General features: G+C 43.6%; 2 protein-coding genes across 2 annotated transcripts in view; both read left to right on the top strand.

The window, feature by feature from the left end:
• The first annotated feature begins 2,095 nt into the window (after positions 1 to 2,095).
• C12H5orf47 (chromosome 12 C5orf47 homolog) lies at positions 2,096 to 8,624 on the top strand. The gene is made up of 5 exons (XM_076350433.1): positions 2,096 to 2,384; positions 3,989 to 4,077; positions 5,539 to 5,641; positions 8,178 to 8,227; positions 8,598 to 8,624. Exons 1-5 carry the CDS (start codon positions 2,096 to 2,098, stop codon positions 8,622 to 8,624), a joined length of 558 nt encoding a protein of 185 aa, XP_076206548.1.
• Positions 8,625 to 19,156: 10,532 nt separating this feature from the next.
• The window catches only part of NSG2 (neuronal vesicle trafficking associated 2), a 37,993-nt gene continuing 30,190 nt past the window's right edge, over positions 19,157 to 26,959 (top strand). Inside the window, exons 1-2 of the mRNA XM_076350091.1 lie at positions 19,157 to 19,343; positions 19,848 to 19,998. Coding sequence (XP_076206206.1) covers positions 19,870 to 19,998 — 129 coding nt within the window. The 5' untranslated portion in view covers positions 19,157 to 19,343; positions 19,848 to 19,869. The remainder of the gene's footprint in view (positions 19,344 to 19,847; positions 19,999 to 26,959) is intronic.

Genomic DNA, 26,959 nt, shown 5'->3' with positions numbered 1-26,959 from the left:
CAGTAGTAATAGATCCTAAAAGGGATCTGATCTGAATTTGCATTTGAAATCAAAGTCCTGGCAATGTGCTGTTGGAAAAAGTGGACAAAATGTGCCACACAAGGCACGTGTATTTGTATGAGCAGGGTGGAAGCATATTCCATAAATAAAGATGCTGAGAAAACCACTGATTTGGTAGCCCTGATGCCTGGACGGGGCCATAAGAAGGAACCAGCTTGCCAGTTGGCAAAGGGAACTCCTGGTCGGGAAGATACAGCAGCAAGTATTCATGCACAGTGCGAAGACAGTCATGGAATGAAAATAGGTGCTGTTCAGGTTTATGGGTGTGTGTTCAGGGTTATTTTGTGGTGTGGACTGAGTCTTATGTATTTCAGCAAAAGGAGTGCTTTCTTTACCAGGGCTTTGTGATTAATAGACATTACAAAGTTTGCACTCCAGGATCAGTTTTTAATGAAGCTGTTTGGTTGCCTCTCTCCGGGCTTAATATCCCCAAACTGAACTCGCTGGCTGCTACCTCACCAGGCCAATTTGTTAGCTCAGGTCTTTGCAGAGGAGGAGGGAGTCCCTGGTGTTTGGGGGTTTTTTGAGATCACAGTTGACCTTAAGAGTACTGACTTGGTGGTTGTATCATATCTGTGACCTCCTTTTTAGCCCGTACACTTTGGAGCCCGCAGTAGATGCCCTTTTATCATTGGGAAATAACAGATTACTCTGGCAAACTGTCAGGCTGTGCCTCTGGAAGTTGTTTTCCTCTTTTTCAACTGCATACACAAAATGCCTTTTTCTGACAGTGTATAAGATAGCTGGAAATCCCGGGATACTTGGCAGAAGTGCGCTGTGGGTTTTTTCCCCTGCCCCGGACTCCCCGTCTTCGCGCCAGGTCGCTGCCGGAGCAGGGACGCAGGCTGGTTCGGTAGGTAAGGCTGCCACCTCGTGGGGTCCGTCTGCACAGCACCCTGCCCTGCCGAGGGGACAAGGTGACAGCAGCCCTGGAGACCTTGGGGAGTTTCAGCCTCCTCCGAAGGCTGGGGAGAAAGACTCCAGTTTGCTGCGTGGTCTTTTCAGATCCATTCGCAAGGGCGACAAATTGTCAGCACCATTCATATTGCTAGTGCTGCTAAAACAATTTAAAAAAGTATTTCTGTAGATTTTATTCTTTCTAATTTGTAATGCTTTCCCGCCTCTGAACAGCTAAGTGTGCTGAAACTCTGGGAAATAATACGGAGCAGTATTTCAGTGCCAAAGCACAAATCAACAGGACTTGGGCTCTTAAGTGGTTTGAGAAATCCCACTTGTCGCTGGCCATGTCTCATAAACCCGCTGCTGCAGTGGGGCACATCCCTTCAGAGCGCCTTCACGGGAAGGACTCCCGACTGCGATGGGCATCCTCTCGGTATCACACAACACGCCTGTACGCCTGCTGTTGCTTGAGGGACAAAATGACAACAGGTATTTAAACTAATGTTTCATAAATGTTGTTCACCAGGTAGCTGGAGCCACCCACACATGCACCAGCAGGTAAGCTGTTGGGAGTACACCGGTGTGAAAATTCATTATATCAATGCAGGAACTGCATCAAAGAGATGTCACTTCTTCCTCATCTGTGAATCGCAGCAGAGACAGACAATACATCACTGCCTTCAGACTGGAGTCCCATATATCATTTTATCAATAACTTGCATGAAATATATCCGTATATGACTTCAGGCAGCATACTTTGTGCTAAACCCTGGCCAAAAGCAACCTTGTGGAGCAGGTTACTACTGTGTGTGTCAGAGAGAGAGAGAGAGACTGGGATGGTACAAGGCCCGCTCCTGTTCTGCACTGAGCTCGTTGTTCCTTCCTGCTCAGAAAACAGTTATTTCTCCCTTTTTCACCATCCATCCGGGACACTGAAATGGGATGATGGCGATCAGACAGGACGAGGCAGGAGGGGTGCTCTGCAGGTCCCCCCACGCCATGCCTGCCCAGAGGAAGGGGCTGCCGGTGCCATGCACCCCCCAGTGTGGTGGCTGGGACGCCTGGCCCCCCAGCCCCCGTCTCTCCTCAGTGCCCTACCTTGGCGGGGCCTCACCGCCATCCTGTCGCACCACAGATGGAGCCTGGCCACAGCCAGGGCAGGCTGCGCGTGCAACTTGTTTATGTCAACAGCTTTGGCTCCCACCGCTGCGGCTCCATCATCCGCTATGGTGGGGGCTGTCAACAGGCCGAGGCGGGCCGGGCTGGGCCCCCGCTTTCCCAGTCAAGCCCCACGGGGGCGGCTGGAGGGCTGAGGGCTGTCCCGGCACCAGGCGACAAGGCCGGCCATGGGCCCCCTGCCACTGGTGGCAGGGTGCAGGCAGTGGGGAGCCGTGGCATGGTGAAGCCTGTCAGCCGCCATCACAGTACGTGTCGTTGAGCCCCGGGGACCTCTGTGCGCCTGGGCATGGGAGGGCACAGGGCTGAGCCCCCGCCATGTCCTTCTCTTCTGGTGGGAAACCATTTCCCTGCAGTGTGTTGTTGATACTGTCCCGCCAGGGTCTTCCCTTGCAATCAGACTGTGCACGCTGAGAGGAGAACACGGCACAATTTTTTTGTTAATGTACCCAGTACAGTTGGACTGGGTATTTAGGCAGGAGGTGGAACATTGTGTTAAACTTACATGAGTGAAAAATTTAATATTTTTGCCCCAAACTCTTACACTGTTGAGCTACAGTGCCTCCATCCTGTAAGGTGAGGTGACTGCCCACAGTGCAGCCTTCCCCGTCCCTTTCTGTGGTAGCAATAAGGCCAAAAATAAACTATGTCCAACAGGGCTGCTCTGTTACACACCAAACTTCTGGATCCTTTCCGCCTCTTCTCAGGAGATTCCCGCCTAACCAGAGAGCCACTCTGCTGCTGGCTCCCTCGTTGCTGTGACAGCCCGAAGATGTTTCTTAATTTTCTTTCTTTGTGGCTGGGACCAAAGAAAGTTGGGATGGGCATGGGTGTGGGTGCCTTTTTTAAAAAAGGCAAACAAAAAAGATGAGGCAGTTTTCCACTGGTTGTGATCCATTATGAAACATAGCTCTGCTGCACAGGATGAAATAGAGTGAAAATGGAGAACATGACCTGGCTTCTGGAGAAGAAGCCGGGGTGTGGGCTGGAAATGATGGGTGACACAGATAGGGTGGTCCTGAATTTGACTCTTGAGATGTTTTCATTTTCTTGTATTTTTTTTCCTCCTCCTAAAAGCCATTTTTCTAAAGATGAAAAAGTGAAATGTTACATTAGTCTGTAATTAAAAGCACCAGTTCTGCCAGGTTATTATCTAAGTGGTGCCAACCTGTGGCTCGGAGGCAGCCCGTGACTATCGGTAACTCAAAGCCTTGCTCCTGTGATGTGGCTGCCTTGGGTATCTCGTGGTAGGGCTGGTTTGCCTGAAGCCCCGCTGCGGCAGGGGACAAGCCCCCAGCTGCGACCGTGTTCAGTGTCCTGATATGGGTCACCGTTTTGCTCGGCTCATGCTATGCCCTGCCTGTCCAGCAGCTCCTCGGAAAGCTGCTGTCCTCACCCCACTGGAAATTCACCCGAGTCCTTTCTCCTTGCAGCCATGTACGTCTTGAGTCCACAAGATCAACCTGCCCCTCTTGCTTCTGTTTTTTAGTGCTAACAGAGGTGATTTGTCTGGTTTCTTGCCCTAGTCTAGTCACCGTTTCCCCTTTGAGCTCAGCTAGAATTCTAGTAGCTGCCATAGCAAGGGGAAGAAGAGGGAATTAAAAGCTAGTTGTATTGCCCAGAAGCCTGTTGTCTTAATTTTTGGTTGCTGTGCAGTTTTGAAATTTGTTTTGTGGAGTTTGTGAGACACCCACTTGCCCCATGGTTATAATGGAGAAAATAAGCAAGATGACAGCACGATGTAACCTGCTGGGACCAGAAATAAGTATCCCTCTGGAAGATGGGGAATCTACAGCTTCCTCAGGAACATATTGTAAACGCTTGGAATATGCTTTCTAAACTCTCTTCCTAGGTGATCTTCGAGAGGATAAGGCTGATGTCTTTGACTTTCCCTTCCCTTCAAGAAATGTTGATAAAGTAATTAAACGAAAGAAGCAAAAGGTATAAAATGTGGGAGGTGAATTAGCTGCCTTTGTATTTGAGAAAATTGCTTCCTACTTGTTCTGTATATGTCTATGTGAGAGCATGAGGGAGATTAAAAGATTGAATTGGTAGTCTGTTACTGAAAACCTTACTTACAGAAAAGAAAAATGGTATTATTTTCCCTCTCTGGAGGCCTTAAAATTCTGGCGCTCATTCAATAAAGCACTTAAGTGTGTGCTCACCTTGAAAAATGAGAGTATGCTGTTGACTTAAAGCCTGTACTGAAATGCTTTGCTGGATTGGGGCCAGGTGCTGCACACCTTGCTGGATGAAACCCGGCAGGGAAAAGCTTTGCAGCTCCTCTTCCTCTTCTGTTTTAAGCAAAGAAATCCCACAGGTTACAAATAAGCGAAGGCAAGAATCGGAGGTATTAACACTATACTAGTAGCAATATGAAATTACTTTGTTTCACAAATGTACTTCTGTTCCTGTTCAGTAGTTCAACAAATGCTTGAAATTTTAAAAGGCACATTTATTAAAACAGTAACTCATTATGAGATTTTGTAATGTGTGAAGCACAAGTAATCAGCTAGACTATAATATAGTAATGTCACAGGTACTTGATTTAAAACCAGCCAAACACTACTAACTTCAGAGGAACAGCAACTAACATACAGTAATATCGCTCTTCTAGTACATTAAATAGTCTTCAAAAAGAATGAGGAATATGTATTATGTTTTAGCAATAAAGTCCATGAGAAAGAAATTATCTTTAGATATAAACTAGTTTCACGGATGGGGTCCAGCAAAAGTCATAACGTTAGCATGTTAACGGCCATTCATATTTGTTAGGCTGCCTCTCTCTCTCTGAATGCCTTTGTCAACAGTTCCAATTTAATATTTTCAATGCACAAGTTTGAAATGTCCCCACTATAGATGGAGCTTTATGCCTTTAAAATGAAGGTCATCAACATCTATAAAACAGATTAATATGGATTTGATATGAAATAGGCAAGGCCGTTGCTATTCTGGAATCTGAGCATGGGTCTGAATTATGCTGCTGTTGAGGGATTACATGAGAAAGTTTTTGCTCCTGGAAAAATAAGCAATCTTATCCCTCCCCCCCCTCCATTTTGGATGACTTTGAAGAGAGTTTAATGGCTCTACACGCATTTGCATAAGCTCTTCTTATCTAGAAGGGCACTTCACAAGTCCTGGATAAACAGGAGTTCTAGGCAAGAGGATATATCATGTGGAAAATTGTGGAGTAATTTATATTTTTGCCTTTTAAATACAGGTGATTCTTCCAGTATATCCCACATATATATCCCTCCTCCACATCTACCCCTTCTCAATCCTCAAAAAAAACCCAGTTGGACTTCATAGTCATGCTGGAGAATTCAAAGTTCTGCCCTATAGGTGTTTTAATGCAAACTTTTTATATGCTTCACTGAGATATAGTTCAATTTTATCTTTCAGTCCAAAGTTTGGCTTAAGGTCTGGAAAGTAATTTCAAAAATGCTTGAAGAAAATGAAAAGTTCCGAAGTCGACTCTTGACTTGCAGTCAGTTTAATGGAGAAGGTAGGCAATGAACTGATAACATTTTATTTTACTAGAGAAAACAAATTATTAATGCAAGTGCTTTGACTTAAGATCTTAGGTTTAAGGTCCATTCAGCTGTTTGTTTTGGGTAGTAGGTATTACAACTCACAAATTATGGAATTCATTGCATACTTTAGACACTTCTAGACATATTTGAAAAACCCTTGTGTTCATTGAGGGTCTTACATGCATTAATTTGGAGGAAGGATGGCAGAAGTGTTTGCTGCAGACTAACATTAAAGACATGAACATAAAATATCTGCAAGTGAAATATGTAATTAAACTATTATTCGCAGATCAGTCTAAGGCAGTACTTGTATGAATAATAATTTATTTTTTCAGATAGGAAAATAGTGGTTGGTTTCATACAGACAATAAATAAATTAGATGCTCCCCAAAAGTAGCTGTAACACAATTTAACATAACCATCTAACATGTTCTTACGCTGTGCCCTGAATACAGCTATTTCATTACTGGAAAACGACTCGGCAATTAAAACTGGTGCTCTGCATTGAGACAACTTCAATTAGAAACATTGTAGTTGCTGCACAATTTAAGATAATACAGTGTATGCTTACAAATGTAATTGGAATTTCTGGCCTCACAGTCTGATGAGTTTTTAGGAAAAAGAATATAGTAATCCATAAAGAGTTACCAGGCAAGTTAAAAAATGGCATATTCACCCACAGTGCCTCTGCTTAAGTTATATTTGTGTTGATGGAAGTTTTCCACGTGTAGGCATGTTAGGGTATATACAAAAATGTATGTCCACTGTTGCCAGCATGTTATTTTTGTAAAACGTTGTATGTTGCATACTGATTAGATCTCCACACACATGCCAAGACAATACTCCCTCAAAAATTTTCTTCATGAGAACAAAAGAAGTGCAATTCTCATTCACAACAGAAATCTGCCTACCCCAATGGATGTCCCCTGTGACCTACAGTGGATGTTACTGGAATAGTAGAAGAAATTCCACAATATGCTGCAACAACATATTCTGCAATTATTCTGCAAATATTCTGCATTATGTGGAAAAGCACTTCTGTTTGCTTTAAAACCAATTCCTGATTAATTCAGTTATTATGAGGTGCTGGGTATTAATTATGTGCCATTCACATTCTTTATACCAATCATTATTCCATTGGCCTCTGTCATATTTCTATTTAGTTCTCTCTCTCTCAGACTGAGAAGTTCCAGTCTACTAAATCTCTCCTCATATGGAAACTGTTTCCTGGCTCTGATAATCCTTATTCTCTTATCACTGTCATCAATTAAAATGCTGTCTACTTCTCTATATGGTGCATAGTTCATCCATATTATTGCTCATTTGTTTGCGGTAATGAGAGTAATTATTTGCAACTGTAACACTACATCTGACTCATGCCTGTATAAGTGAGCACCTGTGAAATACAAGAATCCCACAGGGTTGGGCATGGGTACCCTTCCTCCTGAACTCATCCGTTCCTGCTAGCCAGGAGAGGTTTGGCGGAGGGGGTGCGTGTCTTTCGCAGGACTTTTTCCTCTATAACACCTGTTGCAGAAGCCATTGTAACACTGTGCTTCTCTACCTGATCTAAAGGTTTTGATCTAGCAGCTTCCACGTACTTTCTCCTGCAGCTTAGATCATTGCAGAAGTTTTTGTGCACGGCTATTAATGTATACGTAGGACTTAGCAGTCACTGAAGGAAAAAAAAAAAAGTCTTCCAGGATTTTTGTTTGCTTGCTTTTAAGAAAAAGGAAAACGAGACAAGGAAAAAATCTTTAATATGTGATTGTCTCCAAAATTTCAAGTTATTGTAAAAAAGCCAAGAACTCTGCTGATACAAAAGATCTCCTAGGTGGATTTACCATCTCAACATAATGGCTGCTAATCTGCTTTTCTGTTTGTTAGGGATATGCAACGTGCTGCCTTGTCAAGCTTGTATTTATGGACAGGGCCCATTTCCTATTCAGATACTCATTTCTTTTTGTCATCTGGAGGGAGAGCATTATCTTTATATATAATTTCCAGTGACTTAAAAAACCCCAAACAATCCAACCAACCAAACCCCACCCCCAACACTTACTCTATCCTTAATTGTAATTGTACCTCATTTTTCAGGAGATTTAATTGAGAATCTACTATGAAGCTCTATTTAGGTGAAAACCATCAATTCTAATACCTTTTTTCTAATTAGCAGATTTTGCACAACATCAAATCAAGCAGATAAGTCTCCTATTCATCTGAGTTTTTCATTAAACAAGAAGCAAATGGAATAATTCTAGCAGACATTTAGATATGGATCAACAAATCTGAATAAACTGGGTTCATTTTTATCCTTTTTTTTCACTAGATTAATAAAGCTAAATAATTAATGCTGCATTTTACTGCCTCTATAAATAGTTTCCTTGAGAGAACAAAAATCTACTTGAATTCTAATGCTACCTATTTAATCCTTGCAATGCTGCAATTAAGATTAGATTCAGTGTGACTGAAAATGATGATGTGCCTCCACATAATATTCTCCCACAGGCAATGATATGAACCAAAGTTCACAGAATGAGGCATCCTACTTGGACAGGGTATGTATGTAGTCCATTAATTGCAAAGTAAGCTTAAATGCTAAAATAAACAAAATAATCATATTAAAAAGACACACTGATATTGTTTAATGTTATTAATAAAGTACCAGCTGTATACTTCAGTATTACTGACATTGGGCTCAAATGTTTTTCGAGATTTCAGTCACGTATAGCTCCGTCCTCAGCAGGAAGGGCTGTGTGCATTGCCAAGGCTGTGAGGTGGATTTTGCCTTTCTGTTGAGCTAAATCCTTCTGTGATGGTCTAAAGTAAAATCTGAAGGATCTGAGTAGAGTCTTTATTTGTCACACTTTATAGCTGAGTTTTTTATATTAAAGGGAATGCACCACTTTTGTCATCTTTTTTCTCTAGGAGGAGTCCATCTTTGGCTGGGTATAGCAAGAAAATAAAGGAAGATTCAATCCAAAAGGAAATCTAAAAGTAGTGAAACTTTTTGTTTTGATCTAGCTCTTACTGAAGTCAGTGGCAAGACTGCAAGTGATTTCAGTGAACACAGGTTCTCGGTTGTTTGTTTGGTGTATGTGCTTCTACTGTTTAAGAGGTTTGTTTTTACAGTGGCTTAAACAGCTCTGTTGCGAGATACTTATTTCAAGTCATTAAGTCTAGTGTTTCACTTAGTTATTAGTTTTCAAAAGCTTTTTAATGTTGTGACAGTTTGCTTGCAAAAGAATAGAGATACACATTTAGCATTGACTCTGTATTTATATCTATTTTTTGTAGCTTTTCAGAATCATAAACAAACACAGATTCAGTAAGGCAGAACTCCACACAGGATATAAAGAAACACTTTTTTTCTTACTGATTTGAATAATTTTGACATTATTATATTAAAATAATACACAATTACCCTTCTGTTCATTCATCCATTTATACATGAACCTCAGCAAGTGTTTTGAATATGAAACCAGGTGAATGTTTTCTGTCTTACTGTTCATCATGAAGCACATAATGATATCATCATAATCAGAAGGTATTGTTTATCTAGCTGACTTCAATAACACGATATAATTTTCTTCTGTTATGGTGTTTCATACTTGAACTCTTGATTGACTGTTAAACCCTTTTAAACTAGCAAATTGTGTAAATGGAGCACGAAGACGGCATAAAAATAGAACGTATATGGATTTCATCTCTGTAGATAAAACATTCACCTGTCACAATTAGATGTCCTTGGTTTCAATAAAAGGATTGTTTTCTCATTGCATAATGTTTTAGTGTTTGCAGATATAATGACTGGAATGTCGGAGTGTTGAGCTTCAATAACATGCTAGTGATTGTGTCATTAAGCAGCAAAGCATTTGGAAGAGTTTAATCTCTGTTTTCTTAATAGTAAAACTGCAAGTATATAACTGGAATGTGCCTTTTTGATGACAACTCTGACACCAAGGTTCTTTTCTGATTTGTGGTTGAGTAATATTTTGATTTTACTTAAAATAGTTGACATTTCAGCTTGGAAAAGGAAGGGAGAAAGTAAAGTATTCAATCAAGATGTGATCATTTTTCTGGCAGAGCAAGAATGTCATAGTTCTTTGGTATTTTCAAAATACATGTTTGGAGACACACTTTTTTTTTTTTTTTACTAAGGGAGATGATCTCCCTGTTCCCACAGTTCTATCAATGAAATGCTTGTATGGAGAGTATTTAGTTTATAATCCTGGACTGTAGATTGTAGAGTTGTTGCTCTAATGTCTCTTTTCTTGTAAACTACGGCTGTAGTTGGTACCTTTACTGGCACAGACTTAAGGGGCCCTGGAAACAAAGCTTTTCTTCCAGGTGCATAATTGCTACTTTTACAGGATAGATGAGCTGCATTAACCTACATCTCTGAATGAAATTCAGCCAACTCATTAAGATTCTTTGGATAAATATAGAACTTCATCTGTGGGACTATGCTAAAGGAAGAAATTATAAAAGATAAATATGGCCCTAGATCATCCCTCTCCATACACATCTTACAATCTGAAAAGTCTGTAGAGGTTGGTTGTCAGTAGCTGCCAGGGCTCTCTGGTAGTGTTTTACCTGCATGCTGCAGCCACTTCATATGTGTAAATGACCAGAAGGTGCAAGGGAAGATTCAGATCCTAGAAAACAGATTTGATCTTTTATTGGTACACATGTGGGAATGGAGGGGTGGTAGCTTCCCCTTTGTGTGTTCAGGGACCAGTGAGGTGTGATAGTCTAGCCCCAGCATTGCCCAGCTTCAGTGGCTTTCCTAGATTTTGTGGGGACACAGAGTAGCTTGGACTTACGTGCTGTGCTGCTCTGTTTTCATTCAGGTGTGATTTGAGGGGGAGGGCCTATGCAGCATCGACTTTGCCATATGCCTTTATACTTGTTAACATCCTGCTAATCAAGAGAAAGAATAATTCCTTATTAATTGCAGAAAATCTGCCTTCTTGCCTATTTGTCTTAGCCCTTGTCCAACATGCCTTCGCTTCACTTCCAGCTCACTCCAGAATGCAGCGCGTGTCCAGAGCGGAGGCTGGTGAGCAGCAGTGCTTCTCAACCTGCAAGGTGTGTGAAACCGCAAGAGCCAGCTGATATAATTAATTGATTGGGATCTAGTAATAGAAAAGAACTTCCAGTTGGCAGTACTTTGAAAGGGATCTTACATTTCAAATCACTTTGGGCCATAACAGCTAATGCAGTGGGGCAAAAAGATATACGCCAATTTAGGTACAATTTCTAACTCTTTGGGTGATGAAGTCTAGTTTGTTAATGTAGGGACCAGATTTCAAAGGTACTGTTGTGAACAAGGGTAGTCAGAGCAGTTGAGCTGCTGAAAAAAGAGTCTGGAGAAAAACCTAACTCAAGATATACAAACCAGAGCAGCTGACACGTACACCATCACCATCAGCTCAGACCCCTGTAGTAATGCATTCTTTTTTTTTCTTCCTATGACCATTTAAGTGTAAACTGCAGAAGAGAAAGTAATTGTTGTGTTGCATTAAAATACGCTTATATGATCCAAGTAAGTAACACCTTCAATAAGGAAAAAAAAGGGTTGGTTTATACAGGAAAAACTTTATTTAAACCCTCTTTGTTAAATAGAGTCTGAAATAAATAAGAGAACCTCAGGGCACTAGATCATATACTTGAGCCTCAGAAAACAACTGATCCTCCTGTGAAGTCCTTAATCATCACTGCAGAACCAAAAGCAAGTGTCATACCGTCCTGCTGTGGTTCCTGGGAAGCAGTGTTGTTCTTTCACATTCTTCAAAATGCGTATCAGTTACCTGAAGTTTTTAATAACAAATCTCACTTGGAGTGTGAACCGCAGCAGATGTGCAAATACAGAGGTCATGCTTTGTCTTTGCTTTGCCTTGTTCTCAGTACATGATTTACCTTTCTACAGAAAACAAAGACTCTAGCTTATTCTAAAAGTTTGAAAATTTTTCATCTCGACCCTATGAACAGTTGCCAAGAGATCTGAGGGGGTACCTTGTAGTATAGAGGTGGGAGGGAGTAGCCAGGACACACAGAGTAACTGAAGGCATTGCTGCTGGATTCTTGTTATCCATAAATAATAGTGTCAGCCACTTGTCTCAAGATCTTAAAGTTGGTCTGAAGAAGTGTTCTTTTGTACTGTGTTTTCATAAATACAAATGACTCTATATGAAGGTAAGCAAAGCAATGGAGAGTAAGGCCTTTGGTTTTTACATTGCTATTCCATGCTAGTTAGAGATTTATTGGTAAAACAAAGTTTAGCTGGAAATAGCACATCCACTGGGCCTGAAATGTTTTGATTGGAGTTATCCCATTCAGTGAGTTCTTGCCAAACTGAGCTCCCCTGGTTCCTGAAGCACTTCTTGGCAGGTCAGCCTGGAAAACGCAGCCTCCTCTGTCTTGGAGTAGTCTGTCCAATGGCACTGAGGACTGCCCAGGGCTTGGGGGCTTGAAACTCCAGCTTGTGGTCTCGGTCTACCACTTCCAACCTGCTGTAAAGCTAAAAGCAAGAAAATCCTGGGAGCTTGAACTCCACTTTGATTTCCACGTCTGGAAGCACTAAGAGGCTTGGCTGAATCAGGACTGCCGGAGCTCCTGCACTCCCTGACATGGAGCTGTGACTTTGGACAGGCTTCCTGGGGTAGTCCTCAGCATCAAGGCTGCACCGGAGCCAGAGGGTCTTGGGAGCTCCCAGAGCTATTGTGTGGAGCTGGTGTTCGCAGATGTTGCTGCTATTGCCAGAGACTGTCACTGATCAGCCGCAGGCTTGGGAACTTGGGAGTTGTGTTTTGGAAGTGTTTTGATGTTTCTGAAGTGACCTTTCTGGGAATTTTCAGTTTGTGGGCATTTTCAAAAGAGTTTGTTTCCTGATTGATTTGGACCAAAGCCACCAATTTAGCTAAAATCCCATTTCCTGCAAACCGGAGGCTTGGCTTGCCAGGCAGCTCTTCTGCTCATGCCCCGTCTGCTCTGCTGTTGTGATGAATCAGATTCCTCGGTCCTAACAGCAGAGGTTCTGCAGTCCCATGGCCTGTGAGGTTATCATAACTTGGCCATTACAATATAATCAGTCACCAGGGTTAATAATATTTCATTGCTGATTCCTTCCATGAAAAGATTTCAGCTCTTAAGCAAAACTTGAGAACAGGATGTGGAGTTTCTAACATGGTCAGATTTCGGGAAAGTATAAGGTGACCTTCGTCTTCACTGAACATTTACATCCAGTAAATGTCTTTGTCTTTAGGGCCCTCTCTGGTAGTCAATGTTCATGTTTTAACTTCAAAGCTTCTAATACAATTTTGCATGCACTCTGACTAAAGAATAGCCTTCAGCAGGCGGTTCAATTCTGTTTTTTGGGGAAGTGACTGAAAACACATTTTGGGCATATGCGACATTTTATGTGTGCAGTAGGCCCTTAAGTATAAAACAAAACAGGATGCAACTTTGGTTTATAGCTCTTGTAAATAATTTTCAGTGACACCGGCAGGTTTGTGTATTATGTATATTTTCATTGCATAAGCACTTATATAACTATGATGACAGGAATTTGCATAAAAACCAAAGCAGCCATACTTTGATGAGTTTAACATTATAGGCTTTCCAGCAAATTGAAGTAGCAGGGGAACCTGTTGCTTAAGTGGAAGCTTACTTTATGAGGAAAAGAGCAAAATTTATTGAAGCATATTAAGGCCACAGGGAATTTTTAATAAATATTCACAGGAAGTTGTTCACTTATTAGTGTCAGCATCGTGGCCGTCTGATCTGATGCAGAAAAATTCATGCTTGGAAATTTCTGCCTGCCTAGATGCTAGTGAAAAATCAATGTATGTAGCTGCAGTTTCATTTTGTTAGAAACAAAAGATATGGAGGCCCCTAAGGAAAAAGGGAGTATGCCTTGATCCAGAGAGAGGCTGAATACCTCCTGGAAGATGCTGAGTACTTTCACCTCCCATTGACTGTGGCACCTCTTAGCATGGGCTATATTGCGTCGTCTCTGCCGTATGTATGGGGCATATTAACGAGAGGCTCTCTTCTTCTTCCTCTAAATTGTGAACCCACGTGTGTATCATCCGAGTGGTTCAGCTGAACTGCGGATGTTGCTGGGCTGCTTGTGGACGTGTCTGATCTGTGCAGTCTCCCAGAGATCATGACAAGAATACGTTCATGCTGTGAATGTGTGAAATCTATTGCGCGCCAGGCATTCCTGCATAGACAAGGAATGGAGGCAGATTAAAAGAGCTGGGCAGGAAGGTTCACTAAGGCACTGACAAATGCTCCCTGTCTTCCAGAATCTTTGCAATCTCTTGTAATTTGAAATGAGAATTAAATTAACATGGCTTTTTTTCCTGTTCTGCTGTATACTTATTTTCTTGTTCCTAATGTGCGTGTGACAGGAAGTCAGCGGCACTGATGTAGTTCTGTATAATGGATGAGCTCCTCCACAGCAATGACTAAAAGTAGTTAACCCCAACTTAAAATGTACATGATCACTTTTTACATCCCTTGGTATTTTAAATTCCTTTAACTACATATAGAGTGAAAATTCTTGACTGTGGTGCTAATTTGTGGAGTGATCTCCCAAGGAAAAGAACAGAAATGCCCTCCTTGCTTGACTCTGTCGTCCTAGACTGAGCAAATCAACGGAGGATGAGCAGTGAGGAGCAGTTTGGAGCATGGGCAGGAAACAAAGACTTGTCCTTTTATAACCTCTACAGGTCTGCAGTTCACTCAGGCAAGCGTTTTAGCGGTAATAGTCCCATATTTTGGGTTTAGGTTGAGGTTGTGGTAAGATTCCTTCCCGTGTTGATGTGCTCTGTCTAAGTGTTACTTTCCATCCACATCGTGGTGTTTTCTCCAGGAAAGCACAGATCTGAATTCTGACTGTATGTATTTGTTAAGTCACAGAACTCCGATCAGGGCTGGGTTTGGCCTAATCTGTCTCCTGAACTTCTGTACTGGTTTTCATTGCTATATTAGACTAATTTTGAAAGGAATTAATGTGAATGTTTTGAGAAACAAACCTGATCTTTCGGTAGAAGAGTCTGAGGTGCCTGATGTTCCTCCTAGGATTGCCCTACCCCGACTGCTGTGACTGGTCTGGCTTCCTGAGACTTTCTCCTTTGTTCCTTCAAGTTTTGTTGTTTCTCTTCTTAGTAGTTGCTGCTGCCTGTTCACATGTTTTCAAATACTTTCACTGAAAGCCTGATCCCAGTTCTTCAATATATGAAAACAGATAAAAATAATGTTACTGATAATAATGAGCAAGAACACTATAGGGAAAAATGCATGATGTGCAGGAAATATATTTTATGAAGAGAGATGAGCATAAGAATTTCATAGATCAAGGAGCAAGTAAGTAATATTCATTAACATTGAAGAGAAGTTGATTTGTATGTTCAGGCTTGAAGTGGATAGAGGTTGAACTATTCTGGGACTGACATTTTGTTTACAAGCTGCAGAATTTACAATACAGTGAAATGTTATACCCAAGCCCTATTACAAATATTATACCTCTTAACAACAGCCAATAATCTTCAGTGTAAACTGATAATGAAAACAGTAATTCTGCTCTAATTTGTTTAACTGGAAATAGAAAATAATATATTGTGGGAGTCTTATTAAAAGAATAAAAAGAGGCATATATTTTTGTTGACAGAAGAAATATATTGTTCATTCCTCTGGGGTCTCATGTTGCTCATATTGCTGCTTTGTCTTATCGCCAGTCACTGAGCTGCTCTGTGTGGGTGGAAACGTCAGACTCTCTATTCGCTCTGTAAGAAAATCTGTATGTTACTCTTCGATTTCTCATATTCAGTTGGGTTTGCTTTAACGTTGTCCCTAGAGAATGTTCACTTTTAGGATCTTGCTGGCAACTTCAGGCATCTATTTTTTCCATAAAGCATCCTGCTACATAAGTTTACTCCTGGTAGTTTGTCTGTTTGTGAAAGAGGCATTTTGCAATGCGGTATTTTCAAACTGAAATGGGGCATACTCCGACCCTAAGTAGTTACAGGGCTAGTTCAGTCTCATGGAGGAAATGGAAGTTATTGAATGCAATGCTGAGGAGGCCTTTGAGAAGATTCAACATCTCTCTGCATATCTCCCTCCACCACGCTGCCAAAATTCTCAGATGGTGCCACTGAAAGATGTTGCTTAAAATGTGCTTCTACCCTGAAAAGTCATAAGGTAAAAAAGCAGCATCTGCTCACTTATCACAGGTTCTTGCTGCTAGTACTCACAACTAAAAGTCTTCTAGTGAAAAAGTGGCTCTAACTGCCAGTGCTTGAGTGCTGGCAATGTTGAACTGCATTCTCTGGGTTATATGGAATATCTCCAGCAGAGTTCAGTTCTGTTTAGTTATCAGTAGATTTGCAGCTACCCGAAAGGTATTTTACAGTGGTAGTAATGCACAAGAAGGAATGGGATTCACTTCATCGCCCCTTAGCTATGTTACTCTGAAGAGTATTCAAGTATAACCAACAAAAGTTAATATATTAAACTCTGCGAGCATATCAGTGTGTTCAAGTGAGTAGACATGCTGAGCAAGCAGATAACCTTATTTTTCACTGTGTAACCACGCTTTCCATGGGTTTGCACAAGTGATTCTGGAGATTTAACATCAGTGTGTTTGTGAAGTGTTGCTTAAGACATCTCTTAAGTCAGAGGATCTGCCTAGGTGTCACTAAGGTAGTATTTTGGCTAGCAGGGTATTCATTACTAATGTTGATGTGCATGAAAATGATTTGGTTTTCAGATCACAGAATGCATTTGCAAGCTATGAAAGACATCACTTTGCTTTTCAACAAAGAGCTCTCATGTCCCTTGGTAATTACCGGATAAAGGTGGAAAACCACAATGCCATTTCTATGGAGTTACAATGCAATGTTTCCTTTGCATTTTTTAATAATCTTTCCTAGTCCCCCAGTTGAAAATAGCCATTTTGCTGACAGTGGAGCTAGAGTAGTTCAAATGTATGCATTCAGCGGAAGATAACTATAGAGTCTGTGAATCTCTTTGGATATTCAAATCACTTCAGATGATATAATCTGTAATATATTGAAAGTTGGGGAGAGAGTTGCTGCAATCACACTTTCTTGCTTGGAGCATCTGCCATATGGGGAAAGGCTCAGAGAGTCGGGATTGTTCAGCCCGGAGAAGGCTCAGGGGGCTCAGAGCAAGCCTCTTCTCAGTTGTGCCCAGTGACAGGACAAGGCACAATGGGCCCAAACTGAAACACAGGAAATGTCATTTAAACATAAGAAAAACTATTTTACTATGAGGGTGGCTGAACACTGGTACAGGTTTACCAGAGCATTTGTGGTGTCTCCATCTTTGGAGACATTCAAAACCCACTGGACACAGCCCTGAGCAACCTGCTCTTGCTGTCCCTGCTTTAAGCAGGCGGGGTGGGCTGGATGGTCGCCAGAGGTTCCTGCCAGCCTCAGTGATGCTGTACATAAAAGAAAAGAAATACCCTGATAGGAGCCTGGTCCAGTGCCCCTCTAGGACCAGAGCGCTTCCGCTCGGGATCTGGAGAGTGGGCAGTGTCTGGGACAAGACCGGGCTTCTGTCATCGTTTGTGAAGTATGTGCTTTTGGATTTTCTTACAACCTCCACATTTTGAAGGCCCTAATTATCATCCTGAGCCAAACTATCACAGTGACATTCACCTCTGTGCAGACCAAGAGCAAAGGATTTTGCAGGGTTTATATCTTGCTATATATTTGTACAGATCCTAGCCCAGATGGGCATTGATGGTTGATTTCTGGTATTACTACAATATTAAATCATTATATTGTAGTAGTTTAATCAATAATCTTTAGTGTGCTTCTTCAGACCTATAGAGCGTAAGTCCTACACTTTCCCTTATCTGCGGGATGCAACCTGCCAGCTTTCTTTGTAGGTATCTATTCCTGGTCCAGTCTGCAGCAACCTGGAGTTGTAGTTACAGTGAAAATCTGGTTGAGTCTTGAGCTGAACATGCCTCTAACGGGTGGGATCTGAGGGGAATTCTGCTACTGAGCTTAAGGAATTTTTCCTGAATTTCCTGAATATGAACTCCCAAAACTTTATGATGTGATAAATTTTTTGCAGATGATTCTGAGAACTTCGAAGAGGTACCTGCCAACAATTTTTAACACGCTGAGCAAAAGTTACTCAAAGTTAGGTTTAATATATGGCAGAACCTTATTCTTAAAAACAGAAAAACTCTCTTGGATGAAATTTTCTGTAGAAGTTTGGCTTCATGCAGAAATGTGATACAGAAAGTTCCAACCCAAGCATTAAAAAGTGGCGAAGCTACGGGAAACAAGCTCTTCAATGGACCATGTAAGGTGACAACAGTAGAAGGTAGTTTTAGCTGCCCCAACTCTACTGACTGCTTCTCAGTACTTCTTTCTCTAAACGTTGAACTGCTGTACTGTGAACAAGCTCATACCAATGCATTAAGCGCTTTCACTTGCTCTGCCAAAGTATGGCTTTAAATTAATTTTCGCAAGTGAGTTCTAAAAGGCTTTATTACAGAAACAGTTCACGCCTTCTAGGAGTATATTTAGGTCTTGCAAAAGATGCCAGGTTGCAAGCTCTGGAGGCAAATTCTATATTTATAAACAAATCAGGCTAAAGTCGTCCCAAAGTATCCCGTCTCCAAGCGAAGTCCTTCAGCCTCATCCTGCAGGGGCTGGTGATTTCAGGGATGCCGGCGGGTGGGAGTGTGTTTGCTGGCAGGCCAGCCTGGCGCTTTGTGGCAATCACCACCTGCCGTGGTGGCGATGTGTTACCAGGCTGGCTTCTGGAAAGAGGAGGAGAGTCCCGTACAAAGCTGAGCAGGGCCAGCGGCTTGTTCCTGTCCTGCTGTTCCAGCATGTGAGTGGGCACCGGAGAGCAGTGACTGACCTTCTGCAACCCCCTGCTGAGGGACACAGTGGTCAACGGCAATGTGGCCCAAAGGGGGGGGATGGGGTGCCCGCTTGACCCGATAGCAGCACCAGTCCTGTCTCCTTGCAGCACCACAGCCACCCTGGGACCCCCTCCAGCCCCCAGCCCTCTCTGTGACTGCATTTGTGCCCGTGCAGTGCGCTGTGGAAGTGTCACAGCTTGCTTGTGGCCCTCTCTGACCTTTATGCAACTGTATTTGTGCATGCACGACACATTCCTGCAGTGCCGCGGCTGCCGCGGGGTCCTCTCCAGCCCATGCCCCCCGTGCAGCCGCATCCGCGCCCGCGCAACGCCTCCCTGCAGCTCCACAGCGCACCCGCGGCCCCTCCGCGGACGCACCCACGCCGCCCCCGCCGGCCCCGCGCTCGGCCTGCAGGGGGCGCCACCGCCCGCCGGGGCGCGCGGCCGTGCGCGGCGGGGACGCCAGGGGGTGCCCGAGGCCGCGCGGCGGCGCGCGGGGGCGCGGGGCGTGCGCGCGCGCGGTGGGCGGGCGGGGGGGGGAGAGCTGCCGCCCGCGCCCGCCCTCAGTCGCGCTTGCGGAGCCGCAGCCGAGCGCAGGGCGCAGCGCTGTCCCTTCAGCACCGCTCCCCCCGCGCGCCTCGGTACCGCGCATAAAAATTAACGGAAACCTTCCCCCCCGCGCCTCCGCCTTCCCCCGCCCCCCCCCGCCGCAGCGCCCGGGCCGAGCCGCCGCCAGTGACCGCGTGGTTTGCAGTAAGTAGGGGCTCGGGGGCGGCGGGAGGAGCGCGGGGGGGTGCCCGCAGGCCCCCCCTGCCCAGCATCCCCCCCTGCGGCGCGACCCCCAGCCCCGCCGCCGCCGGGGGAGCCGGGAGGAGGGGACCCCCGAGTCCCCCCGGGTGTGGGGTTTGCAAGGGAGGGTTTCTGTACCCTCAAGGGGGCTGCAAAAAATAATGGGGGAGGCGGTCGGTGGCAGTCCCGATCGGTAATGCCATTTGCGGTGTCGGTGCGTTGGGAGCAGCCGTGCTTGTGCTCACAGCGGGGGTTTTTAAGGGGTGTTTGTGGGGTGTCTGCGTAAGGCACGGCAAAATGCATGTAGTCAAGTCGTGGTGTGGTATGCGGTGTGTCTAGAAACCCAGGTGTAAAAGCCCAGGCGTAAAAGCCCAGGCAACCGGTATGCTAAGTCAAACCGAGCAGGGTAAGGCAGCAATCCTCCTCTTCCCGCTACCCTTGTGACATTGATCATCTTGCTGGTTTTAGGTCTGGAAAGCAAGGTCCAAGAATGGTGAAGCTGGGGAGTAATTTGAACGACAAGAACAACAAACAACCATCCAACGAAGATGGTTTTCAAACAGTTCCTTTGATCACACCTTTGGAAGTAAATCACCTGCAGTTCCCGGCTCCGGAAAAGGTAAAACAAAATCAAATGGTGCTCCTGCATGATTACGCACACGTACATGCCCCTTGGTTTTCACTGCCTTGGTGGCTTACTGGTCTCTGATGATAAGCACTGTGGCATAGTGTCTATTCAATAAATTAAAAGGGGTTATCTTTTGTAGTGTGTTTATCTGTTTTAACATGGTGAATAAGCACGTAACTGTCCCCCAACTCCTTCCCTCCTCAAAAAACCCCCAAATATTCCTTCATAAATACAACTGGAAAAGGCTTAGTGCGTTTCTCTTGCAAGTGCTGGAGAAACTGAGGAGCAGTTTACAATGCGTTGTTGTTACTATCAGTAAGATTAATTGCTTGCATTGAGAGTAATGTGATAACTCTTCTGAAATAAGCAGCTATTTTAATTATCTTGCTTAAGGTTTGCTTTCTTCTCCATGGCTTTGCAAAGCTTACTTGGCATTGAGGATGCTGATTTCTCTGAAGAGAGCGGCTGAGTTCCCCCTTGCACGGGTGGCGATGGAGCAATCCAGGGATTCGTTTCCCCGATTGGCTCCAGCCAGGGGACAGCTTTCTCCCCTGCCCACTCAACACTCTCAGAACTGAATGCAGCACTGAAATGTCCAGAAATGTGCATTGGCGATTGGCTGTGGTTTGGTGGTTGGGGGTTTTTAGATGCAGTATGTACTAGGAAATCTTTTGTCTATATCAATGCAGTGACGCTGCATATCAATATAACCTGGTGAGGACATGATGAGACCATAAAAATCCATATGCCCCAACAGTCCTTACAAAAACAAAGCCTGTCTGCAATGTAGTTCCCAGATACCACAGAGATGGAGCCAACTCACCCGAAAGTACAGACAGAATGATTAGATCTCACAGGATAATGGAATAATAGTAAAATTAACACTGATGATTATTGAACACATATCCTGTTTTTACTGTAGTACAAAATAAATTTTCTCTAAATACATTAGGAGAACATGGATGTGATAAAACTGTCTAGATAGACAAACTATGTTTATTTTATGATAGAGCTGAGTCAGCTGCCTTGACGTCCTGGGAACCAGAGCCGCGCCAGACAAAGGAGCTAGTTTCATTCTCCATGTGCCTCGTGGCAATCAGGAGCAACTTAGCTGCATTCAGCAGTTACACTTCCATGAGTTGTTGCAAATGAGAGACTAAACCGGCCCTTATCTATGACTCTGATAAATAAGATTAAGAAAAATAATTCAGGCAAAACAGTATGATTTATCATAAACGTCTGAAAAGTTCAGAGGAAACTATAGATGTGTAAAAGTAACTCATTTGATGCTAGTACAAATGGCTCATTGAGATCACGCAGTGTCACACGATGTGAAATAAATGACCCATGTATCAGGTGAGACATGGATAACCTAACAAAAATCCTTTCAAGCTAATAAAGTGGTAATGAGTGTTCTCATGACCATCACGTTCCAATTGCCTGTTGGTGAACAAACACTGGAGTGTATTGGTCTGGTGTGATTCCTTGCTGATTTTTCTGTTTAAACATGCCTACATCAATAATTCACATGTTGTTAGGTTACATTACCTTCGTTAGCATACATTACTGTCAATGCATCTGCTGACATCCATATTTTTCTTTGCTGGAAGAGTGGGATGTATCTCCAAGAGCGCTAAGCATGATTCAGAACTCATTGGAGTCAATGGTATTGATTTCTGCAGGCTGTGGTTCAGCTCCTGTGTGCGATAGGCCTGGAGTTAACGGCGACTGGAGATCTGTTCAAAAAAAGAGGTTATTTATGATAAAAGCAAAATAATTCAGTCTTTTTCCTTTGCTCTTTGTAGAACAGATTCTGTTGGGATGAGTTCACCCCAGGGCAGAAGGTCTGTTTTAAAGACCTGCTAATAAGGAGTTGAGCCTCAGCTGAAAAGCTTGGGCAAAGGTTAAGTGATAGGAGGAAAATTCAGCTTCGTACTTAGGAAAGCAAAGCCGCTACTGAATTCATCAGACTGTGAGCCCGAGGAAGAGTAGACATGGATTTCAAGTCTTTCAGAGTGTATTCTTGTTTGGACTTGTCTTGCAGTCAGGAGGCAGGGTTAAAAAAAACAACCCTAAAATCGATTTGACTTTTTTCCTGTCTATTCCTAAAACCTGCCAGCAGTTGATTTTTAGCTTGGGAGAGTGAGAACATAAGCCAAGGTGCTTTCTGTGCCTCTTGTATGGGATGCTGCATAAATGACCAGAGCCAAACCAGGTTTGGTGTTGGGGTCCGTGTGCAACAGCTCAGAAGGGCTTTGCTCGCTCGTTTTCTTAAATGCAAACCCATTGCTGCTGACTTGTAACCACAAGGAGGCAATGCTCCCAGCCCTGCTCCCTGCCTGCCCGGCAGCTGCTGCGAACCACATCGCCTTTGCCTCTGCAACAAAGAGCTGGTGCGGCCTGGCGTTTTCCTGTAAGCGTAATCTAAAAGGAAAAGAAAAAAAAAGACAAAATACCCTGCTAAATACTCCTATTTCTGGGCTTCTCTTCACCATCAGAGGGTATCTTCATTTAAGACAATGTGAGCACTCAACCTGGATCTAACCTTGGGTTTGGGGCAATCCAGGGTGCATCAAAACCAGAGCAAGGAGGTTTGACTGCAACTTGGGGCTGTGTACTTGCTCTAGCTTCAGTCTGTCTGATAAAGGAGGAATAGTACAGGCTTTGGCTAGTGATCCAAGAGTATAGTAGGTCTGTGCAGGGCAACCCCACTGCTGTTATTATCAGTGTGCAATAACGCCTTCACCTGGTGTATGTATATTGCATGGCAAAGGTTTGCAAGCTCTTTTAATTTACAGGCTTTTTCCAGTTGAGTCTTAGACACCTGTGTGCAAGTTGAAGAAAAACAAACCTGTTGTTTGTCAGTATACTTACCTTTGCAGATCCTTAAAAGCACCCCACAAAGCCTATGGAATCTACAAACTGAAAATTGTGTTTTAAGGGCTTTAAATACCTGAATTTTCTTCATTTTAAGGATATTTTTGTAACTGGATCACTTGAGAGTCACTCGAAGTTACTCTCAGCATTAACCTCTGTAGGTGTTTCACCATAGCTTCATCTCTTTCAAAGTGTTTTCTGTGTCTGGCTCCCCTTTCAGAGAAAGGATACAGAGAAAGAATATAAAAATGAGGCATTTGCTCATGTGATGTAATCCCTGAAGCCCATCTCTTTTCAGATAGTTCCTTGATTATAAGAAATCGTGTGGGGGGTGATAGGGGGAAACACTTTCTTAAAGGTATGCTTAAACTTACTGGCTGTCCTTTTGGGGATGCTTTCCTAAACAGGCTTGTTTTTCAAAGTGCTGTGAGCTTAGCAGCTCCCTCTGACTTGCACCTTGATGCTGTTGGAAAAACCCAGGCAGGAATTCAGGAGGCTTGAATTTGGCAACCTTTTTTAAAAATTATTGGCCACTGGACTGACTATTTCTTTTTCCACCAAACGAGGATATCTCCTCCCAAGGGTTGTGCTATTCCTCCTGCAGCATCAGCATTCTCCTCGTTCTGTCAGCAGTTGTATGGCTGCAAGGGGAGAAATGTACCCGGGACAGTAATTTCTCCCCTAGGGTGCTAAGCCTGCTGTGTATTTATATTTATTGACTATATTCAAGCATTTCCCTTGCCCCCTGTTCTCTTGCTGGGGTGGCATTTGCAGAAGGCAGAGAAAGAAAGATGCTCTTAAATAATTTTTGCGTGGCCTTTTTGCTGAAATCCATCCATGTAATAGGAATAATAGCCATGACCGGTGACAAACCCTTGACCTGGCTTTTTATGTCTCTGAATTTCATTTCTTCTTATTCAAAAACCAAAAAAAGAAGTCTTTTTTCTTTTAGGACCAAAGGGGAAAAGGCTAGCTGTTCACTTGTTTTCATAGGCGTAGACAAAGTGCTTCGGCTGTAATTGTTATGTGTCTCTGCAATGATAATGCTAAAAGATATGCAGCTTTTCAGGGACCATACTGTTTCACTGAAATTTTAAATGAGACCAACAACTGGGGACCCCTTGGTCTCACAGGCTCGCTTCAGTATAATCCAGCAGGAAATGCCTCTGTTCTGGCAGTAAAAATCCTAATTTTACATAACACAAAAGTGTATGAAAGCTATTGTCAGGGCTGAAAAAAACATCCGGCATCTCTTTTGTGGGGAAAGCTGCAGAAAGCTTATCATGTGGTCCATTGTTCTTTATTTTGAATGCATCTGGAGGCTTGAGAAATAATTTCTCTGGTGACAAATTCCTGCCATCCAACCCAAGAAAGAAAAAAATAGATGTAACTGCTCTCTTCAAATGCTTTTCCCAGCCCGTGCTCCTTCCTCTTGCTCTCCCTGGCTGCACCCTTCTCTGAGTGGCCGAGGCCATGCGGTTACACAGAGTAATCAAGAGTTCCTGAAAATCAGAAGGGTCCCTTGTGTTCACAGCCTGTCCCTGTTGGTTTAACAGAAAATAATGTTTTGTCCTGGCCAGCTGAGCAGGCATAATTAATAGTACACTGGGTAAGTGCTTTTGTACCTAGGGGACTACTTGCAGCTCCGTCCTGAAATACTGATGTCAGCCTGCCCTCTGCAAAGCCCAGCAGTGCATGGCGGCTCTAGCCAGCCTGAAGGCACACGCCGTCAGGGCAGCATGGAGCTGGTTTCGGGTGCTCCTGCACGTGGTGAGGCCAGAGGCAGCTCAGCCTTCCCTGCCGCTGTCTGGGAAGGCTCCTGATGCAGCCAGGGCCAGGCGTCTGTGCTCCTGCTCACGCTGCTGGTGAGTTTGGTGGGATGGAGCAAATGGCAAAAGGAGAGATGGGGCAGGGCTAGTAATTGTGGCAGTTGAAGGAAGGAAAAGTAAAAGGGAGGAGGAGGATGCAAAGGGAAAGAAAGCGTGAATAAAAGAAAGGGAATAAAAAGAGACCATTGCAAATATGAAGGAACGGGCAGGCTGTCTTGCCTTTCCCCATCCTTTCCTTTCTCCACTAGGGATACTCTGCTTAATCCCCACAAATAACAAAGTCTGAGCCTTCCTCTCCTGTGACATTTGTCCCCCTTCTGCACTGGGCAAATCCATTTGTCCTCTAAATGTGTATCTGAATGTAAACACCGCCTCTGCTCATTAAGCTGTAATAAATATTTGCAGCAACGCTGACTCTGGCAGTGCAGTGTTTCTGGGGTAACCTTTTGATTTTGTTTGCATGTCTTGGACAGCCCTACTTGAGGTCCTTGGCAGTTCATGCTCCTCCTCTTTGGATAGAGCTGCTGTTGGGCTAGCCTTCCCCTATAGCACACTGAACATCTCTGTGCACGGGCGATCCACTTGCGGCAGGGCTGTGCTGCAATCCAAGTGTGTGCGCGCAGCCTTCACAGACACCTGGGGTAGCACTGAACTACCTCACTTGCATACAGATAACTCGTTGCTGCTGCAGCTCTTGAGTGTGGAAAGTCTCAGGATTTGTGTAGCCTGTGCAGAAATTTCTGTCCTTAACTGCACTGCTATTGGTGTCTGAATTAGGTTGTTTAAAGCTAGCTCATGTCTGGTTTTGTGAGCTCCATTGCCTCTCTTAAATCCAGTTATGTCTGCACTGCAATTCCTAGAGCTGCATTCTGCAGAAACAGCAGAAAAGGACACAGGAAAAGTCTGTTAGGGTATGGATGTTTGGCTAAGCCTGTTGCAATCTATTCTTTATTTTAACATGAAAGCCCATTGCTGCAGGTGGAAGTTATTTCAGCAAGACTGTGAAGTGAACCCTGCATACCAGTTACTTACTGGTCTGGAAAGTAAGACTGGGCAGGATTCTTGACTGGTGTAAATCAGTGTAGTTTAGATGAAATCAATGGAGCTCTGCTAATTTACCCTGGCCAATTTACCATCGCTATAGCTGAGTGATTGATTCTTTTGTCTGCTCTGCTATACCGTCTCCTGGCTGAACCTACTGAAATCAATTTTTGTTACCCCTTCACAGCCTCCTGTGGGTTCCTGATGGTTATGGTCACCTAGGGATTTGTAGGGAGACTTTGCTGAATAATTTCCAAGCTCCCTTTGTGCTTGCGAGCTATGCCTTTCCCTTCTCAGCTGCTTTCAGCTCCCAATGCAGCCTTCGCGTTCTGTGCTGCCTTTCATCGGTGATGCCAGGGCTGATTACATTTGCTGTCTTTGTCCTTTTGTGATGTTCCTTATGCCTGGAATATCCTCCTGGCACTGATTCAGGAGACCACTTTTTTCTACCACCCTCTGTGAAATTCATTTCCAGCACAACATCCATTAGATGAGCTGATACGGGAAAAAAAAGCAGAGTGTTTCTCCTGACTGTGGCTTTCTCCATTGACTATGGATTTGATCCCCGGGCATCCTTTTTTTTTTAACCTTCTTTTTGCTGCTTGATGTTTCAGGCATTCCATGTATTTAAATAGTGACTAGGATGCCATGGGGACTACCATTACATACATCCCAAACACCAATTTCAATACTAATCTCTGGGAAGTCTGCCTGCTGAGATGTGTTCATCCTGTAGATTTGGAAGCACAGCTGTCTCTCCCATGGGATGGGACATAGTCGTAATTATTTGGGAAAGTTTTTAAAGACCTAATTGTTTAAAAATCTGGGAATTTGCAGCATGGTGATTGCCAGGTAGTCTCAGATTACTAGTCCATCCAGTCCAACATGTCCTGTTTCTAGCAGTAGCCAGCGCAAGGGTCAGAAGGAGGTACAGGAGACGCTGCAGTGGGCATGGAGCTGCTCCTGTCTATGAATGTTTCATCCCAAGCCTGCAAAGAAAGAGATTGTTTTAAGCCCTGAAACATGATTTTTCCATCTCTTTTCCTATACTCTTTTACTGCTAAGTATTTTAACTTCAGCTACTGTTGGCAACGTGCACATCTCATTTGCTCTTTGAAGCTGGCTGTATGTGAGGATTAGAGCTTGTAGGTCACTGGAGAATTTTGTATGCGAGCAGGTGGTGAGTTTTAGCCATCCCTTGGCTT

The sequence above is a fragment of the Aptenodytes patagonicus genome, chromosome 12 (genome assembly GCF_965638725.1).
Source record: "Aptenodytes patagonicus chromosome 12, bAptPat1.pri.cur, whole genome shotgun sequence".
Taxonomy (NCBI): domain Eukaryota; kingdom Metazoa; phylum Chordata; class Aves; order Sphenisciformes; family Spheniscidae; genus Aptenodytes; species Aptenodytes patagonicus.
This window is presented reverse-complemented; position numbering and strand designations above follow the sequence as displayed.

What these genes read in the sequence shown, in the direction of transcription:
- C12H5orf47 (XM_076350433.1), top strand. Translation starts at nt 2,096, where the DNA reads ATGGAGCCTGGCCACAGCCAGGGCAGGCTGCGCGTGCAACTTGTTTAT. An exon ending in GCCTGTCAGCCGCCATCACA is followed by an intron (nt 2,385 to 3,988) that starts GTACGTGTCGTT and finishes CTCTCTTCCTAG; the next exon opens with GTGATCTTCGAGAGGATAAG. An exon ending in AGGCATCCTACTTGGACAGG is followed by an intron (nt 8,228 to 8,597) that starts GTATGTATGTAG and finishes TTTTTTCTCTAG; the next exon opens with GAGGAGTCCATCTTTGGCTG.